This window comes from Canis lupus, chromosome 19, assembly GCF_048164855.1.
Source record: "Canis lupus baileyi chromosome 19, mCanLup2.hap1, whole genome shotgun sequence".
Lineage (NCBI taxonomy): Eukaryota > Metazoa > Chordata > Mammalia > Carnivora > Canidae > Canis > Canis lupus.
The window spans coordinates 38,201,408-38,221,963 of NC_132856.1; the positions used below are offsets into that span (position 1 = coordinate 38,201,408).

At 38.3% G+C, this 20,556-nt stretch overlaps 1 protein-coding gene and 1 pseudogene across 2 annotated transcripts in view; both read left to right on the forward strand.

Moving 5' to 3' along the window:
• The window catches only part of DCP1A (decapping mRNA 1A), a 64,318-nt gene that overhangs the window by 12,001 nt on the left and 31,761 nt on the right, over positions 1-20,556 (forward strand). For both annotated transcript variants that reach the window (XM_072785893.1, XM_072785892.1), the window contains exon 4: positions 19,479-19,545. In XM_072785893.1, coding sequence (XP_072641994.1) covers positions 19,479-19,545 — 67 coding nt within the window. The remainder of the gene's footprint in view (positions 1-19,478; positions 19,546-20,556) is intronic.
• Positions 17,775-18,407, forward strand: LOC140611201 (large ribosomal subunit protein uL16-like; annotated as a pseudogene).

The window sequence follows — 20,556 nt, forward strand, 5'->3', positions numbered from 1 at the left end:
TTTAATGGATGTAAATGTCAGTTGTAGATTATTAAAAAACTGACAGGTAGCTTTGAAAAATAACCAAGTCAAGTTTCTAGAAATTAAAATTTTAATTATTGAAATAAACTCTTTATCTGGACTCTAGTTAATTTGTAACAACAGAAAGGAGAATTGGGAAACTGGAAGAGACACTGAGGGAGTTTTCCAGAATGCATCCAAGAAAGGAAAGGAAATAGAAAATCTAACCAAGAGGATAGTATTGGAAAATCTAACACATAACAGAGAAGAATTTCAGAATGACAGAATAGATTTAAGAGGGCAGTACTTGAAGAGATTATAACTAAGAATTTTCTAGAATATTTGAAAGTCAAAAATCTCAGATTTAGGAAGTAGAATAAGGCACCAAACATAAAAAGTAGAAATATGCAAAGTGACAGAGGCAACCAAAGGCTACTTGAGATTGATTATTTACAAGGGGCATCAGTTAAACTAACAGCATTTTTAGTTGCAGCTACTGAGTTTGCAAGACAAAGGAAAAATGTTTTCAGAGTACAGAGGAAAAAACAACACATACTTCAATAATCCAGAAGAACAAAATAAAGACATTTTTCAACAAAAACAGAGCTTTTGCCTCCAGCAGCCCCTTGCTGTAGGTGCTTGGAAAGCTGTGCTGTCCAACACGGTAGCCACTAGCCACATAGGCTGTTGAGCACTTGAAATGCTCCTAATGCAACTGAATTCTTAATTGTATTTAATTTGGTTCAGAAATAAGAAAAGTGTGGGGCGTCTGGGTGGTTCATTCGGTTAGGTTAAGTGGCTGACGATCTTGATCTCGGCTCAAGTCTCAATCTCAGGACTGTGAGTTCAAATTCTGCATTGGGCTCCACACTGGGCGTGGAGCCTACTTAAGAAAGGGAAGAAAATTGAACACAGAAGAAAGAAATGAAGTTTACGATCTATAATGAGCAAAGAAAGGAGGTAAATCAAAATAATCATGGACTGTATAAGACAGCAAAATGACTAGTCTGAATAGAGGTGTTAAATGTGAAGCAAAGAGAAACCTGGGTGGCTCAGTGGTTGAGTGTCCTGGTATTAAGTCCCACATCGGGCTCCTCGCAGGGAGCCTGCTTCTCTCTCTGCCTATGTCTCTGCCTCTCTGTCTCTCTCTTGAACAAATAAGTAAAATCTTTTTTTTAAAAAAAAGGGTGAAGCAAAAATACTAGACACCGACAGCATCAGGTAAAAGCTCTTTAGACCTAGAGCATTCCATAACTGGGGTGAGAATAGATAAATTGATTAACCATAGATTTAATAAACAGTGTGTGTTCAAATGATTCAGGGTAACCACTGCAAAACAAATGTAAGGTGTCTTCTAAGTCAGTACAAATCAGGGTGGGGAAAAAAGTGAGTGGACACCACATGGAAATAGAAAGCCCAATGTGAAATGGCCGAAATAAGTAAGTCAGTAAACTAGAACAAGATGTTGAGTGAAGTAAAAAGCCAGTTTAAAAAGATTCTGGGACTGGATGATGATACAGAATTTGAATAATGCTGTTTTCAAAAAACTTAAAACTGAAAAACCTGGAAAGATTGAAAAGTAAAGGGATAGAATGCAGTGTATCAAGCAGCTGTTAATCAAACAAGGCTGCTAAGGCTATGTTAGTCATACATGATAGATTTCAGGTGAAAACCAGGGTAAAAGTTGCCACATAATGGTAAGAGGATTGATTTACCTAGAAGATAAAATGATTCCAAACTGGTATGTACCTAGTATATGTTAGAAATATATATCAAATGTTAAAAATACCTAATCATCATGAGAGATTTTAACAGGTCACCTCAGTAATTGACAAATAAAGCAATTATTAAATATTTAAACAGTAATAGTTAAAGTTGATCTAAGGGACATATAAAGATCCCCGCTTCCAACAATTTGAAAATTTGAATTTTTTCAAATACATATTAGAATTTTATAAAAATTACCATATATATAAAACAGTTACCATGTATAGGCTACCCAGCCAAAGAAGTTAAGAAAAAAAGAAATCTGGTTTAAGTCAAAGGAAAATGCAGATGAGTAGCAATTAACTACAGAACATAGAAATTGCAGTAGAACAGAATGAAATCAACAACAAAAACTCTATAACCTGATTGATCCGACAGCAATAAAACGGAGAGGGGCATAATGGGCAACATTAGGAATAATGTATCTATTTTTTATATATTGCACTAATTATAGGGAATACACATTTTTTGAAAGCAAAAAAATAGCTATGAAGGACTTTTTCCTATACATTTAAAACTTAGATTATACAGTTCCCTAGAAAAAAGTGTAACAAAACTTACTCGGGAATAAATAGATCTGAATACACTCGCAAACAATAAAATGTTGGGTCAGTAGTTTAAAATCTTTCCCATCATGTTTAAAGAAAATGCTAAGAGGAATGTCCTATTCAAGGAACACTACCAGAATGGTTATTCTCCAGGTAGAGACTGGCCTCTGAAAAAGCAGATATAGGATCTATACGTTTCTGATATTATCACAGGACACTTGTACACTCTTGTACAGTGAGGAGATCATGCTTCTATTATCCACTGTTCATTCCTTCAGCAAGCATTTGGCAAGCACCTGCTACAAGCAACATAACCTTACTAAGTATGCTTCTAGAAGGTGCTTTCCCTTTGATTTCCATTTCTATGGGTACCTCTTTATGACTTAATTTTTTTTTTAATTTTTATTTATTTATGATACACAGAGAGAGAGAAAGAGGCAGAGACACAAGCAGAGGGAGAAGCAGGCTCCATGCACTGGGAGCCCGACGTGGGATTCGATCCCGGGTCTCCAGGATCGCGCCCTGGGCCAAAGGCAGGCGCCAAACCGCTGTGCCACCCAGGGATCCCTCTTTATGACTTAATTATGAAATGCCCCAAGAATATTCTGTAAAGGGTTTTTGTTTGGTTTTTGGTGAGCAGCAAAGGAAAGTTTATTGAGGCATAGTAGTGATAGTACAGAGGAAGGGGAACTTAGAGGGTTTCCTCTCTAAAGGGTTATGAGCAAGTTTTTTAATGCAAAATTTGGTATATGAATCAACAAAAAAGTAAAAGCAAGCAAAATTGGTTTTTCTCTTTGTTACAGCTAGGCAGTCTATATCGTAACCCCTAGTTAATTGAAAATATTAAAGATGTGTGGTCCTAGTAAGCTCTATATAAAATCAATTCTGACATTTAATGATTTCCTTTTGCAAAAGCTATTTCAGTATTGTCTTTTACTTTGTTTTTAAACAAACAAGCTGATTATTTAACTCAGACATAGATTTTATTCACTGATACTTATTGAAAATCTGTCATTTACCAAGTAGTTAACCAAGTACTACACCATTTTCATAAAACTATTGTGTACATTTTAGTTATCTTTTTTAGCCCTGAAGTTCTGTTGTATTTTCTTAGAGAATTAATAAGCAGAAGTCATTAAATTATGTTAGAACTTTTAGTGTCAGAACTCTACCTTTCTAGTAAGGATGAAGATTCTTAATGAAATATGTTATTCTATTAATCCCAGTGCTATGAATATTTACTCCTAAAACAGCTCTGTTAATTAGTGATAAGAATTAATGATTTAAGATCTATGATTAGAAAACTATCAGCTGTAAATTTGAAGGATTAAGCCAGTAGTATTGAAAATCTGATCCATCAGAGAGACTGTGGGGGTATTTACATTTTTGTTTTTACCTGATCATTTTTAGCAGCAACACTGATCCATTAATTAGAAGAGTATACAGTCTAGTTTTCTTTTCTCACACCTTTGTTCCCTCCTTAGATCAGTGTGTGATCATGGTTTTAGCCAAAAAATAAGTGACATTATTTTACTTTATGTGCATGTAGACTTGGCATTTTTTTTACTGAAAGAAACTAGGCAATTTTTATGTTTTCTCCATCCAGCACCTTAAGGCACAGATCTCCCACTGAATGCCACTTTTCAATTTTAAAACGTTTTCTATAACTCTAAAGTGCTTTTGGAAAAAACGAACAAAGTATGTTGCCCTATAACCTGATTAACAACAATCAGTATAACAAGCAATTGAAAATAAAAATATTATTACTACTTAATATTTTTAAGAACTTACCTCTAAAAGCCTGTGAGAAGTACCCCTTTGTTTCCGCTTCACTTACAACTTTTCCTTTATATCGGGCATCAGTCTCTTGATAGAGAACATTTTTAATTAAAATTAGATCACTAGAAAAGGCAGGGTGATTCATTTCCAAAGTGTTGAAAATTCAGCTGCCAAATGGAAAGTTTTAGTAGAAGAAATACTGTAGTGTGTACTTTTTTTTTTTGTCTCTGCTTGCCCTTTCTCAGTTCAAGGGCAAGACTCAGAACAGTAGAGATGGTAGGTGGCTATTGGCATTTACACAAATCTTCAGACTTAAAGCACAGTGCAGGAAATGTCCTTGCAAGAGAAGTTTACAATTTGTCAAGTCAAAAAATGTGACTTCCACCTCCAAACTAAAAGAGGAATTTATAAACAATTTTAAAAGCTCCACAGTCCATTCTCTATGATCTTTGAATTCAGCACAGTGCTTCTTGACCAGCCTGAAGAAAGGCAGGCAGTCTTCCACCATCAGCAGCCTCACTGCTGTGGTTGGTGTGACTCTGTTATCAGTGAAGGAGAAAGGATCTGTGGCAACTGCATTAATCTGGCCTTCTGGACAAAGATAAGGAAAGAGCCTCACTGTTGCCACATTCGTAGAGTGAAGAGGTAAAAACACCATGAAAACATAGAGTGACTTGGACTGCAGGCTGACCTGGTGATGCTGTCAGGTCAGATGTTTCAAATGTCTGTATTGCTTTCTATCTGTTGTAGGCCTCTGTTGAGTGCTCTAGGAGAGCCTCTAGCGGAACTTTTACTAGGTACCTTCTGGCTAACTTTGTTTGTTAGTCCTGAACATTTCAGAATTTCCGAAGCAGTCTCTTCCCAATGTATCTCATTAAGTACTGGCTCCCCCCCCACCCCCCAGAGTTGTCAGGTAAAAAGCAGTTTTATTTTTTTATGTGTGTTTGGTGTTATCCTAGTTATAAATTTTTTTTTTAAGATTTTATTTATTTATTTGTGACAGACACAGAGAGAGAGAGAGGCAGAGACACAGGCAGAGGGAGAAGCAGGCTCCATGCAGGGAGCCTGATGTGGGACTCAATCCTGGGTCTCCAGGATCACACCCTGGGCCGAAGGCAGGTGCTAAACTGCTGAACCACCCAGGGATCCCCTTATAAATATTTTAAAGTTAACAATGCATGCACCATTTATCTCTTTTAAATGATGAATGTTTTCTCTTTTGAGAACTAGCAAAGGAAAACAACAGTTACTTACAGCTAAGTGACAGAAATGTATTCTTAATATGTATGTATAATAGGTTTTCATCTTGTTTACACAAGTTCACTTTGGAGGTAAAAATTGAAACATAGAGTAACCACTAGTCCAAGAAGATTTGAAGCCATTCTGGAGTGGGCAGAAGAAACTTCAAGACTGAGCCCTTTGGGTTCAGTCCCCTGAAGGATCCAGGCAAATCTAAGTTACTTAGAAAGTCACTATTTCCAGGTCTGCTCAGGGTTTTTGATTTTTGTTTTTAATTAAAAGGAAGGCATGGGATAAGCATTTGCTACCAACATTTTAAAATACAGATATTTTACACACACACACACACACACACACACACACACCTGGATTTCTAGCTTTCCTTCTTGTGAGCAAACGGCTGTGGGCCTCACAGCACCTGCATCCCTGCAAGTACTGGTGGTAGTCCCACCACACCCTTTGTCTCTTAGACTCTCATGGACATTTGCCGTATAGCCCTGGTTTGGATGATATCTTAGTAAAGTGATAGAAAAATACGTAGGAAAGAAGTTAGGAGAGAAAGGAAGAACTCCTTTTTCTAGAGCACTATCTGAACTACTATCTGAACTATTTCCTGAAGCCTTATGTGTAGATTTTGGGGAGCCCAGAAGACTCCATGGAGGCCAGGGACCATTGTTCCCACCCTTTGTAGTCCCATTATAAAGTGATCATTTCTGTGTGGGACATGGATGCATAGACTACTAGGGGTCGAGTAGGTCCAGCATTTGGCATACGCATACCCATAGTCAGTGCACATGTAGGGGAGGCTCTGCCTAAAGGAGTGGCAAGTACTGTGTGGCAGTTGTGGCAATAAACCCTGGCAGCACACATAAAAACCCTAGTGTGACTCACTGTTTTATTTGGGGTGGTCCATTATTTAAGAATAGAAAGTTTGTAATTAGGAATGATCAGTCGGGCAGCCCAGGTGGCTCAGCGGTTTAGTGCCGCCTTCAGCCTGGGGCGTGATCCTAGAGACCCAGGATCGAGTCCCACGTCAGGCTCCCTGCATGGAGCCTGCTTCTCCCTCTGCCTGTGTCTCTGCCTCTCTCTCTGTGTCTCTCATGAATAAATAAATAAAATCTTTAAAAAAAAAAAAGTAATGATCAGTTATGATGTTCTTGGGTTTATTTTCCTAATTTCCCCAAAAAAATTCAGTGATCATTTCATATGTCTGAATCCTATACTAAGATTACAACCTTAGAAGGGACTGTGGAAGCGGTGTTGCCGGTAAATAGTTTTAGACTTGATATGTAGAGAGGGATACCAGATTTTAAAATAAACCAAAGAGCTTGTAGAATAGTGGTTTAAAATGTCTTGGCCTATGTCTTTTAATCAGTGTTTGATAAATAGACATCACAACTTAAATTTTAGAAAGTGCACTCTTTCTCTACCATATTAGTGTTCATTGATGTTTTAAGATAAGTGTTTTGGCCAGAACAGGTAAGCTGCTGAGGTAGCTGAATCCCCTTTACCAGCCCTACATACAGATTCATGGAGTTTCCCTGCCTGTGTGCCATTTGCCAAGGCCTGTCAGAATCTGAGGCTAGTCAGGCTTTGGCTCCATGCCCTTTATCCTGTATGCATGTGTTCTACCTTCCACTCAGCTTTCTCTTCTCTCTCTTTCTGACACTTTTAATGTTGATGTGGAGCTATCAGGGTTATTCTTGTCTTAAAGGAAATGATCTGTCCAGGCAGAGGCATTTGCTTTCACTAGCCAGCTTTTTCACTAGCTAGGACAGGCTTATATTTATATAATCTATTTCATTCTTACATTAGTTTTATAATCAGAAGGATTTTCCTTATGTCTAGAGTAAATGTTTTGGCTCCATTCAAAGCACATTTCTTGTTTTTCTTTCCCAGTGTAAGGGATCTTTGTCAGTATCATCTTTAGAAATTTTATAACTCTTAACACCATTGCCAAAAAGCTTTTATCAAACCCCCTTTTCTGCTTGGCACCATACTGAGAAAATCTCCAACCTCCTCAAATCCTTTTAGAAAGTAGGTCAGATCTAAATAATAAATGAATCAAAAAGACAACATGTGCATGAGAGTGATTCCCAGCTCTGTTTTTGTGACATTTCACAGTATCTTAGTCTCAAGGGATTTTTACAAAGGCTCCAAATTAATTTGGATTTTCTTGATCTTGTGCATGCCAAATACCATTCCAGATGAGAAGTAGAATGAGATGTAACATCAAATCATAATAGGCTGCTAGGTCTTAAAGAGGGCTCCCTGGGAAATGGAAAACACTTAACCCCTCAGATTTTTAAAATTTCTCAATATTAAGTGATCTAATACTTTTATTCTTTGTCAGTTTTGTTTTTCACACTTTCAAAAGATGCTGTCATTTAAAAAGCAAAGGAAACATTTAATTTTGGATAGTCTTTTCTACATTTTGGTATTTTTCATGGAAGTACAACCTAAAGGTAATCAAATGCTCTACCACACTCCCTAATTCTTCAGTGACTTGCCTGTCTGTACAGCATGACTTACTGGGACAGCTGTTAACAGCCACACTATATGGTGGGGGTCCAATATCTAGTTTCCTTTCATCTTGAGAAAAGCCATTTATAAATCAGGATGCCATCATTATTTGCCAGAGCAAAATAATACTGTATTGTCAAATCCTTAAATCTTCTGTGCTGTAGTTAATCAAGGAAAATTATTTCAGGATGTTTCAGCAAATGAATTATTCACAGAATGTGTTGGGCCTTAGAGTGGAAGTTCTCTTGAGGGAGGAATACTTGGCTTTGGCTTAAGGACAGGTTCTCCATGGTCTTAGCTATCTGGAAACTTGTCTGTCTTTCCTCACCAGTAACAGTGACAGGCTCAGGGGCAGCTCCCAGGGCCTTCTTGCCAGTTGTATGTATGAGCATTTGATATGTTGGCAGACAGAGCTGATTCTTGGATGCGTGTCTGAACCTCTACAGGTCTACTTTTGGCAGAATTGAGTGTGACTCTTATCCTTTACCCATTAAGCTATCGTTATGGCTTCCTTATCTTTATTTCTTCTGCAAACATGCCTTTGAAAGTGTTTGGCTCTTTCTTGGCAGTTTATTTGATAATGTACAAGAGTGGAAGGCATGTGTCTTATTTCTAAATTATAGTGTATTTCTTCAAAGGAAAAAAGGAGGATGTAAGTGAAGTTTTGTCAACATAAGTTGACAGCTCTGTTGGGCTTATTTTGATTATCAATATGAAATTCTTGCTTAAGAGCTAGGTTTGCAACCCCCTATGAAAACATTACTAAATGCCCCTGTTTAGCCCAGAAAATGTTGTGTTCTTCTCTGAGCCTGGCATATTGCATATCATAAACGTTTTCATTATTGTAAGTTGTATGAGTGTGTCCATTAGAGGAAAACTGGAATCTTGTATTCGGATTCTTGTGTTTTGTGTGTTCTTTAGCCAGCCTTGAAAGAGGTATATTTAAAGAAAGATACTTGTGTTTAATTGCCATATATGGAGTCTTTTCAGAGCCCAATCTGATTTACTCTATGTAGGAGCAATCCTTAGCTGTGAGGAATAGGAACATAACTAAGAGCCTGCAGAAGATAATGTTTAATAAATATCTCTTCTGTGTTTCTTGTCAAAGGGCTGTCAAAGCTAAATTCAGTCTATTTACTTACATCATGTAAAATATTCCAAAATTACTTGTTATTCCTCAGACATTGATTTTGTTTGAAGTTTGGTGGTATTTTGAAGTCCTGTGAACAGAAAGAGAAGCTGTGAATCTGGGTCTAAACATGGAAAACTATTCACAGCAGGCTGAATGAGGGCTCAGAAAGCAGAAGCCAGCCTGGGTACCTGGTGGTAGTGTGCAGAGTCACCTGCAGGACACATAGCCATATGTGGAGCCCAGCAGTCAAGGGCAGTTTTAGTGAAACTAGAGAATTTCTCCACCAGAGAAGTCCCCTTATGAACAGGGTAGGAAAAACAGTCATGTTCATGATCTTCATTCATAAAATGAAGCCATTCACTCACTCTGTATATAAATGTTTACACTCACTGTACAATGACAATTGAAAAAATCCAATTTCCTTCCAAAAGGGAACTTTAAAGTTGTGATTGGCCACGAAGTTTTTTGTAGAATATAATGACTGTAATTCAGAGTGAAACAAAATATTTGACATTAAAATAGCTTTTATTGTACACAGAAAACTTTAAGACATTAATGAAAGAAATTGAAGAAAACACAAGTCAATGGAATTGCACTCTATTTTCCTGGATTGGAAGAATTAAAATTGTTAATATGTCCATACTATCTAAAGGAATTTATATATTGAGTGCAATTCATATAAAATCTGCTGTGACATTTTTCACAGAAATAGAACAAACAGTCCTAAAATTTGTATGGAACCACAAAAGATGCCCTCAAAGTATATTTGAGAAAGAAGAAAAAAGCTAGAGATACCACATTCCCAGATTTCAAGATATAAAGAGCTTTAGAAACCGAAACAGTATGGTACTGGCACAAAAAGAGGCACATAGATCAATGGAACAAAATAGAGTGCCTAGCAATAAACTCACACATAAATGGTCAAATTAATTTACAACAACAGAGCCAAGAATATACCAAGGGGAAAAGAAAATCTTTTCAATAAATGGTTTTGGGGAAATTGGACAGCTACATGCAAAAGAATGGAAATGGTGCACTATCTTACACCATACACAAAAATAAATTCAAAATAGATTAAAGATTTGAATGTAAGATGATACCATGAAGCTCCTAGAGGAAAAAATAGGTAGTGAGCTCCTGGACATTGGTTTTGGCAGTGATTTTTTTGGAGTTGACACCAAAAGCAAAGGTAGCAAAAGCAAAAATAAGTAAGTGAGACTATATCAAACTAAAAAGCTTCTGTACAACAGAGGAAGCCATCAACAAAATGAAAAAGCAACCTACAAAATGGAAGATAATGTTTGCAAGTCATATACCTAATACGGAGCTAATATCCAAATTATCAAGAACTCGTAACAACTCAATAACAACAACAACAAAAAATCTGATTTAAAATGGGCAGAAGAGAGGGATCCCTGGGTGGCTCAGCGGTTTGGCACCTGCCTTTGGCCCAGGGTGCGATCCTGGAGACCCGGGATCAAGTCCCACATCGGGCTCCCGGCATGGAGCCTGCTTCTCCCTCTGCCTATGTCTCTGCTTCTCTCTCTCTCTCTCTCTCTCTCTCTCTGTGTGTGTCTATCATAAATAAATTAATTTTTTAAAAAATGGATTTAAAACAAAAAAGTTTGTTAAAAAAATTAAAATGGGGATCCCTGGGTGGCGCAGTGGTTTGGCGCCTGCCTTTGGCCCAGGGCGCGATCCTGGAGACCCGGGATCGAATCCCACGTTGGGCTCCCGGTGCATGGAGCCTGCTTCTCCCTCTGCCTATGTCTCTGCCTCTCTCTCTCTCTCTCTGTGACTATCATAAATAAAAAAAAAAAAAAAAAATTAAAATGGGCAGAAGATCTGAATGCACATTTTTTTCAAAGAAGACAGACAAATAGCCAACAGGTACATGGAAAGGTGCTCCATATCACTAATATCAGAGAAATACAAATTAAAATCACAATGAGATATCACTTCACCTATGTTAGAATGGCTGTTATCAAAAAGATAAGAAAGAACAAGTGTTAGTGACAATGTGGGGAAAAGCAAGCCCCTTGTGCACTGTTGCTGGGACTGTAAATAGGTGCATCCACTATGGAAAACAATTTAGAGGTTCTTCAAAAAAGTAATAATGGAACCACCACATGATCTGGCAATTCCACTTCTGGATTTTTATCCAAAAAAAAAAAAAAATGAAAACAGTAATTTAAAAAGATATATTCACTCCCATGTTTATTGTAGTAGTATTTACAACAGTGAGGATATGGATACACCTAAGAGTCCATCAGTGGATGAATGGTTAAAGAAAATGTATATATACAGAATGAAGTATTATTCAGACATTAAAAAAAATGAAATACTATCTTTTGCAACAACATGGATGGACATTGAGGGTATTATGCTAAATGAAATAAATAGAAAAAGATAAATGCTTTATGATCTCACATGTGGAATCTTTTTTTTAAGATTGATTTATTTTTAGAGAGAGAGCGTGGGGGTGGGGGAGCAGAGGGGAGAGGAAGAGAAAATCCTTAGACTCAGTACTGAGCGTGGAGCCCAACATGGGGATCAATCCCACAACCTTGAGATGGCGACCTGAGCCAAAACCAAGAGTCAGATGCTTAACCAGCTGTGCCACCTATGTGCCCCATATATGTGGAATCTTTAAGGGGAGAAAAAACAAGCTCATGGATATGGAGAACAGATTTATGGTTGCCTGAAGCAGGGGTAAGGAGGTAAAATGGGTGAAGGAAAGTAAAAACGTACAAATTTCTAGTTGCAAATGAGTCAAGTCATGGAAATATTATGCATAGCATGTTACTATGGTTAATAATGTATTGCATATTTGAAAATAGCTAAGAGTAGATTTTGAAAGCTCTCAGGACACCTGGGTGGCTCAGCGGTAGAGTGTCTGCCTTTGGCTCAGGGTATGATCCCAGGGTCCCTGTATTGAGTCCCGCCTCAGCCTTCCTGCACAGAGCCTGCATTTCCCTCTGCCTATGTCTCTGCCTCTCTCTCTCTCTCTCTCTCTCTCTCTCTTTCTTTCTCTGTGTCTGTCATAAATAAGTAAACAAAATCTTTAAAAAAAAAATTGAAAATTCTCATCACAAGAAAAAATAATTTTGTAACTGTGCATGATGATGGGTATTAACTGTACTTACTGTGGTGAGCATTTTACAATATATACAAAAATCATTACATCATAGACTTAAAACTAATAATGTTATATCAATTATACTTCATTATTTTAAAAGATTTTATTTATTTGAGAGAGTGACAGAGCAAGTATGAACAAGGTGGTGGGGGAATGGGCAGAGGGAGAGGGAGAAGCAGAAGCAGACTCCCCTCTGAGCAGGGAACTGATGCTGGGTTTGATCCCAGGACCCTGGGATCATGACCTGAGCTGAAGGCAGATGCTTAACCACCTGAGCCACCCAGGCGCCCCCAATTATACTTCAATTTTTAAAAAGCTTCTCACTGGTTTTTTCATTTAATGTATATTAATTGATATATATATCAATATATTAATATATGTTGACACTTCAAGTAATAGTTAATGAAAAGGATCTTTAAAGTCTCTTCTTTGTTTTAATTTATTTATTTGAGAGAGAAAGTACGAGCCAGGGGAAGGGACAGAGGGAGAGGGACAAGCAGACTCCCCACCAAGCAGGGTGCGATGCAGGGCTTGATCCTAGGACCCTAGGGCTATAACCTGGGCCAAAGGCAGATGCTTAACCGATTGAGCCACCCAGGAGCCCCTAATTAAAGTTTCTTGTCCTAGCATTATATTTCCTATATTCTGTCATCCTTTTATTGTGTGACTTTTAACTTAATTACTTCTACTCTATGTGTTACTTTAGTCTTCAAGCCTAATTAACTTTTTTTGAAGCTCATTAACTTTGTTTCTATAAAAAAATTTCATTTCATGTGATGAGGCAGTGGCCATGTGATGTCAAGACTACTGGCCTAGGAGTGGGAATACCTAAGTTCTAGCTACAGTTTTAAGACTTTTTTTTTCTGATTTTTAATAAGCCACTTAGTCATTCCATGAAAGTGCATAATGAGACTTCTCATCCAAACAAAATGGCATAGATTTGTCTCTCCTTGCTTCTCCCTGTTAAATATGACTACAAAACCCAGAAATAACATGAGACAATCAGAAGAACTCTGGAAGGTGGAAAGAGGAAGACCCAAAACTGGCAAAACACAACAACAGGGTCTTAAAACCCTCTCCCCCAACAGAAGGAGGAGACCCAGGCCTGATATTTATTGACTTCTAACCTAGCAGCACAAGACAGATCAGGTAGGCTCATCCCTCTCCTAGACTGAGTAGGAGTCCTGCCAACAATATCAAGTGAGCCCAGAACAATTGACGGGAAGGATTAGAAGCCCTACTGACAGTAAGTGGCCACCAAAGGTGTGCTTTCCCTGCCTTCTATGAAGGGGAGGTATAGTTGTGGAGGGGGAATCACATCACCAATCTAGCCTGGGAAGCAGTCTTGTCTGTGAAGGTCAGAGGCTCCCTTCCTCAGGAGAGGCACACCAGGTGGCCTAGCCAGGAGAATTCCTCCCACCCCTACAAGTGACACTGGCTAAGAGGCTACTAAATTCTCACTTGAAGAAATCTTAAAAAGAGCAAAATAAGCTCAAAGCATACAGAAGTAAGGAAACCATAAAAATGAGAGCAGAAGAAATAAATGACATTGAAAATATGAAAACAAAAATTAAAGCTAGGTTTTCTGTATTTTAAAAATGGTCAATAAAATTGGTAAGCCTGGGGGGTCCCTGGGTGGCGCAGCGGTTTGGCGCCTGCCTTTGGCTCAGGGCGCGATCCTGGGGACCCGGGATCGAATCCCACGTCGGGCTCCCGGTGCATGGAGCCTGCTTCTCCCTCTGTCTGTGTCTCTGCCTCTCTCTCTCTCTCTGTGTGACTATCATAAATAAGTAAAAAATTTTTTTAAAAAATTGGTAAGCCTTTAGCAATACTGACAAAAATAAAAAGAAGACACAGAGTACCAGTATCAGGAATAGAATAGTGGATATCACTATAGATTCTTCAGACATTAAAAAGGCAATTAGCTAATGCTATGAGCAACTTTATTTTCATAAACTATTTGATAACTTAGAAGAAGTGGACCTTGAAAACCCAAATGATAGAACTCAACCAAGATAAAATAGAAAACGTGAATAGTTCTTTAGCCATTGAAGAAATGGAGTTAATTTAAAAGAAAAAGAAATCTCCAGGCCCAGATGGTTTTACTGGAAAATTCAAAGAGGAATTAACACTAATTTTTATACACAGCTTCTTCCAGAAAGCAGACAAGGAGGGAACAATTGTAAACTAATTTCACAAAGCCAGTATTACTCTGATACCCAAACAAGGCAAAGACAGTACAAAAATAAATAAAACTACCAAGCAATATCTCTCATGAACTAGGTAAAAAAAAAAAAAAAAAAAAAAAAAAAAAAGCCCTCAACCAAATATTAGCAAACTCAGCAATACAGAGAAAAGAAATATAAATGATGCCCAAATGAGTTTAATTCCAGATCTGCAAAGCTGGCTCAGTATTGAAAATCAGTTTAATCCACCATATCAACAGACTAAATATGAAATAGAAATATCACATGATCATATTTTGTGTTTTTTGATACAAGAAAAAAATCATGTCCATTTATGATAAAAATTCCCAGGTTGAGGGCAGCCCCGGTGGTGCAGCGGTTTAGCGCCGCCTGCAGCCCCTGGTGTGATCCTGGAGACCCTGGATCGAGTCCCACGTCAGGCTCTCTGCATGGAGCCTGCTTCTCCCTCTGCCTGTGTCTCTGCCTCTCTCTCTCTCTCTCTCTCTCTGTGTGTGTGTCTCTATGAATAAATAAGAAAATCTTAAAAAAAAAAAAAAAATTCCCAGGTTGAGAATAGAAGTGAACTATGTCATCTTGATAAAGAGCATCTACAGCAAACTTACAGCCAACATCAAATTTATAGTGAAATATTGAATGTTTTCTAAGATTGAGAAAGAGGCAAGGAAGAAAAATAGGCCTACATATTAGAATAGAAAGGGGAGAGAAGAAATTAATAAAAGTGTTATTCACAGATAGGAGAACTGTCTAGGTACAAATTCCTGGAACTAGTGAGTTTGGTGTAAGGTATGAGAATACAAAATAACACTCAAAAATTAGTCACAACTAAAAACTACCATTTAGGAATGCCTGGCTGGCTCAGTCAGAAGAGCATGTGACTCTTGATCTCAGGGTTGTGAATTTGAGCTGCATGTTATGTGTAGAGATTACCATTTATAATCCTTACAAAGAAAATTAACTACTTAGGCTTAAACTTAACAAAACATGTACAGAATCTATGTGCTAAAAATTACAAAATACTGATGAAAGAAATTTAAAAAAAAAAAAAAAAACTAAATAAAATGGAGTGGTAGACGATACTTGTATATTGAAAGACTCCACATCGTAGATTCACCTATTCCCAAATAGGTTGGTAGGTTTAAAGCACATTCTATCAAAACCCCAGCAAAGTTTTTGTAGGCATAAGCAAACTTACTCTAAAATTTATGTAGAAAGGCATAGGCCCTAGAAGCTAAAACAATTTGGAAAAGATACGTAAAGTGGGGGAAATTATTCTACCCAATATTAAGGCCTACTATATTGCAGTAGTAATCAAGACAGCATGGTACTGGTGGAAGGATAAACGCATAAATAAATAAGATAAACTAAATCTGGATATGGACCCACACAAATATGCCCAACTGCTATTTGACAAAAATACAAAAGATTCCTCAATAAAGAGAGGAGAGCAGGGACCCCTGGGCGGCACAGTTGGTTGAGTGTCCAACTCTTGGTTTCAGCTCAGGTCATGATCTCAGGGTCATGAGATCAAGCCCCAAGTCAGGCACCGAGCCTGAGGAGTCTGCTAAAATTTCTCTCTCCCTCTTCCTGAGCTTGCTCATGTGCTTCTCTCCCTCTCTCTAAAATAAATCTTTAAAAAAGAGAGAGAGGAGAGCATTTTCAATAAATAATGCTAGAACAGTTGGACCAAAAATAAAAGAATCTTAACCTAAGCCTCTTTATACAAAAACTAACTCAAAATGGGTCACCAGCTGAAATATGAAACTGTATATAAATCATAGAAAAATTTGGATCTAGGTGTCCATTGTTAAAAAATTCCTAGACTTGACACCAAATCATGATCCATAAAGGAAAACTGATAAATTGGGCCTTGTCAAAATTAAAAACTTTTACTCTGGAAGGACCTTATTTAGATGAAAAGCTACAGACAGAAAATATTTTCAAACCACATATCCAACAAAAGACTAGTATCTTGACTATATAAAAAACTCATAAAATGCAACAGTTAAAAAGTCAATTAGAGGGCACCTGGGTGGCACAGTTAGTTGGGTATCAGACTCTTGGTTTTGGTTCAGGTCATGGAATTGAGTCCTGTGTCAGGCTCCACACTCAACTGCTTCAGATTCTCTCTCCTTCTCCTGCCCCTCCCACTCATGCTCTTTCTCTCTTTGAAATAAACAAACATTTTTTATAGGTTTGTTGTTGTTGTTTTTTGAGATTTTATTTATTTATTCATGAGAGACAAAGAAGCAGAGACACAGGCAGAGTTCGGAGAAGCAGGCTTCATGCAGGGAAGCTGACGTGGGACTTGATCCCAGGACTCCAGGATCATGCCCTGGGCTGAAGGCGGCACTAAACCGCTGAGCCACCCGGGCTGCCCAAATAAACTTTTTTTTTTTTTTTTTTAATCAATTAGAAGAAGCAAAAGACATGAACAGACATTTGACTAAATAGGCTATTATGTATGACAAAGCATATAAAAAGATGTTCAGCATCCTTAGCTATTAGGGAGATGTAAACTAAAACCACAGTGAAATGCCACTGTACACCTATCAGAATGGAGGAAGTTAAAAATAGAACAACAAATGCTGGCCAGGATGCAGAGAAACTGGATTGCACACACATTGCTGGTAGGAATATAAACTATCCCAAACAGTCTGGGGAACAGGTTAAGAGTTTCTTAACTAAACTGAACATGCAACTACTATGACACAGTAACTGTTCTTTAGGGCAGTTAGTCCAGAGATGAAAACTTACATTCACACAAAAAAACCTGCATGTGAACATTTATAGTTGCTTTATTCATAATAGCCAAAAACCAGAAACCCACCGTGTGTCCTTAAGCAGATAAATAGTTAACAGGTACATCCATACCATAAAATACTACTGAGCAAAAAAGGGGGGGGGGGGCAGAGAGGAGTGAACTATTGATGCAAGAAACAACTTAGATGAATATCCAGAGAATTGTGTCAGAAAAGTCAATCTCAAAAAATTGTATACTGGATGGTTCCATTTATATTTTGTAACATTCTTGAAATAGGACATTAAAGAAATGGAGAACAGATTAGGGCGTATGCTAGCGGTTAGAGATGGGAGGAGGGTGTAACTATAAAAGGGCACAAGGGATCCTTGTGGCCACAGTGTTCTGGATATTGAGTGTATCGATGTCAGAAGCCTGGCTATGATATCATGTTACAGTTTTACAAAACATTACCATTGGAAGAAGCGAAGGATGCATATATTCTCTGTTCATGTTTTACAATTGCATGTGAAGCTATAATTATTTCAAAACTAAAAGCTTAATTTAGCTTTTTTTTTTTTTAAGATTTTATTTATTTATTTATTCATGAAAGACACAGAGAGAGGCAGAGACACAGGCAGAGGGAGAAGCAGGCTCCATGCAGGGAGCCTGACGCGGGACTCAATCCCCGGTCTCCAGGATCATGCCCTGGGCCGCAGGCAGCACTAAACCACTGAGCCACCCGGGCTGCCCAGCTCTCTTTCTTTGTCATGCCAAAGAAGATCCTGGTGTGGCCTTGGGCCGCCACCCCACCCAGTATTACCATAAGGACAAGCCGTATGCAAAGGCTCACTTCTGCAGAGGTGTCCCTGATGCCAAGATCTGCATCTTTGACCTGAGGCCTAAAAAGGCAAAAGTGGATCAGTACCTACTATGTGGCCACATGGTATCCGACAAATATGAGCCCTCCTCTGAAGTCCTGGAGGCTGCCCGAATTTGTGCCAACAAGTTATTGGTGTAAAGTTGTGGCAAAATGATTTTCACATCCAAGTGTGACCCTACCCCTTCCATGTCATCCATATCAACAAGATACTGTCCTGTGCTGGGGTTGATGGGCTCTAGACAGATATTTAGAGCACGTTTGGAAAGCCCCAAGGCACAGTGGTCAGGGTTCACAGTGGCCAAGTCATCATGCCCATCCTTACCAAGCTGCAGAGCAAGGAGCATGTGATGAAGGCCCTACAAAGGGCTGAGTTCAAGTTCCCTAACCACCAGAAGATCCACATTTCCGAGAAGTAGAGCTTTGCTAAGTTTAATGTAATTGAATTTGAAGATATGATGGCTAAAAAGCAACTCATCCCAGATGGCTGTGGGATCATATACATCCCTAATGGTGACCCCTTGGACAGGTGGCAGGCTCGGCACTGATGAGAATTGGCACTACTCCCTGCTTATTCGTGCCCACCAATAAACCCTACTTCCTATCTTTAAAAAAAAAAAAAATTATTTTTTAAAAAGACATAATGATACCTGCACTTCCTATACCAGTCATCATAAGTGTGAAGGGAGGTACACCCTGGACCAGGCTGTGAGTGTCATGGTGGGTGTATCTGGTAATAGCAGGCCCTAGCTGTCTTTATGTTTATTTTGACTTACATATTCAGTATCACTACTCCATCTTATCCAAAAAAAAATAGTCATTTTTATATATTGTTATGTTTAATGATAAGGTTCGTTTACCTATTTACCAAATGTCTTTTGAGGATTTTCTTAGTGGTGGTCACACCATCCATGCTGGGAAAAAAATAGGAAAAGTAAGAAGTATGAGAGTCCAGCCCTGGCATTTCCAGTTCCTGTGGGAACAGTGTTGGTCATGTACTGGGTCTGGAGCTGGTGTCTGTTTTGATTAGAACTAATTCCATATTTCACACTTCAAGAGACTGGTAGAGGTTCTGGTGTTTGGTTAGCTAATGGGTGAACTTGGTTTTCAATAATTAAGACACTTTTTTTTTTTCACATTTTGCTATCCATTTGGAATGTATCTTATAATCAGTGATGATTCTTAGTTTATTTGGCAGCGTTTTTCTTTCTTGATAATACAGAAAATAATGGTGCTTCTTTTACTTAGTGGCACCTCAGGCTTGGTGAGATCTGGTAATCATGTCTTAAAACAACTTTTTTTTGCAATTTTCATCTGGATATTTTACCTATCCTAATTTTATTAATACGTTTATTAATAAGTTTATTAAACAGGGATGAGGCCTTTTTTTTTTCTTTAGAGGAACTCCAGTATAAGGGTTTAATGGTAAATTCTGTGACATTCCATGGTAATAATGTAGTATTTATATACACCCAAATATTGAAACCTCATTTCCCCTCATCTTTTTTTCTCCTTTGTTTTTTCAAGTGTCAATATACAGCATCTGGTTTTATGACAAGAATGACTGTCACCGCATAGCCAAACTCATGGCCGAGTAAGTATTTATATTACAACATAGATTTAATTAGTGATATATGAGAGATGAAAAAGTGACTTTCCCTCTTACTTCTCTTTGTTACTGAATCTACTAACTCATTTATTTCTCCTCTGATTTCCTGCTTATTGTCAAAAATTTGTAAAAGGCAAAAAAAAGATTAAAGAACTTTGGAGTTATCTTTAATCCTGCTACTCCCATTGTTAGTGTTTTAGTCTGTTTCCTTCCAGTCTTTTTCTTTATTTGTACATTAGGTTGGTGTATGTGGTTGCTTTTTACAAAAATAGGATCACCCTGTACCTTTGCCTTTTCACGTCAACAGACTTTTTCCAGGACACTGAAGTGGCCTCTGTAGCATTTGTAATGACTGCATTTATCTAGTCCTGCAGACAAATCATAAATTAACCAGAACCTTATTGTTCAATGTGTGCTTAGGGCTGTCAGACTGCCTGACTCCAGAGGTTACCATCAATACCCCAGGGCACAGCCTAGGCACTGCCTGCTGGGCTTTAGGCTTTGTCCAGGTTTCCTCTCTGACCAATGGTGCTGCATTCAGTAGCTGATAGAGAACTACACACGCTTCTTTTAAGTGAACTTAGTTTTGACACCGGTTCTAGGTTTAGTGGTCCTCAGTTTACCACTGTGTGGTGTTCCAGTAGATGTTTTGTATGTCATAATCTTGGAATTTGGAAAGAAACATCATTGAATTAATGTTCTGAAGGGGGGCTCACTGTGCTTTCTCAAACCAGCCTGCAGGAGCCCCCCTCTTCTGGCTGCTGGTGCTGCTGGTCTGAATATTGGGAACCTAAGACATTGTGGTGCTAGAGGGGCCTGAGGTGCCACACAGCTCTGGGCAAAGTGCTATAGCAGGCAGTGTATTCTGGCTCACCTGTGTTTCCTTTGTGATTTTTGCCTGAATCTCCTCAGAGATGTGGACCTTCCTCTGTCAACTCACAATTCCCTTTGCTCTCCTGTGAGGTTTTTAGCTACATCTTTGGAAGAAAACGGTCT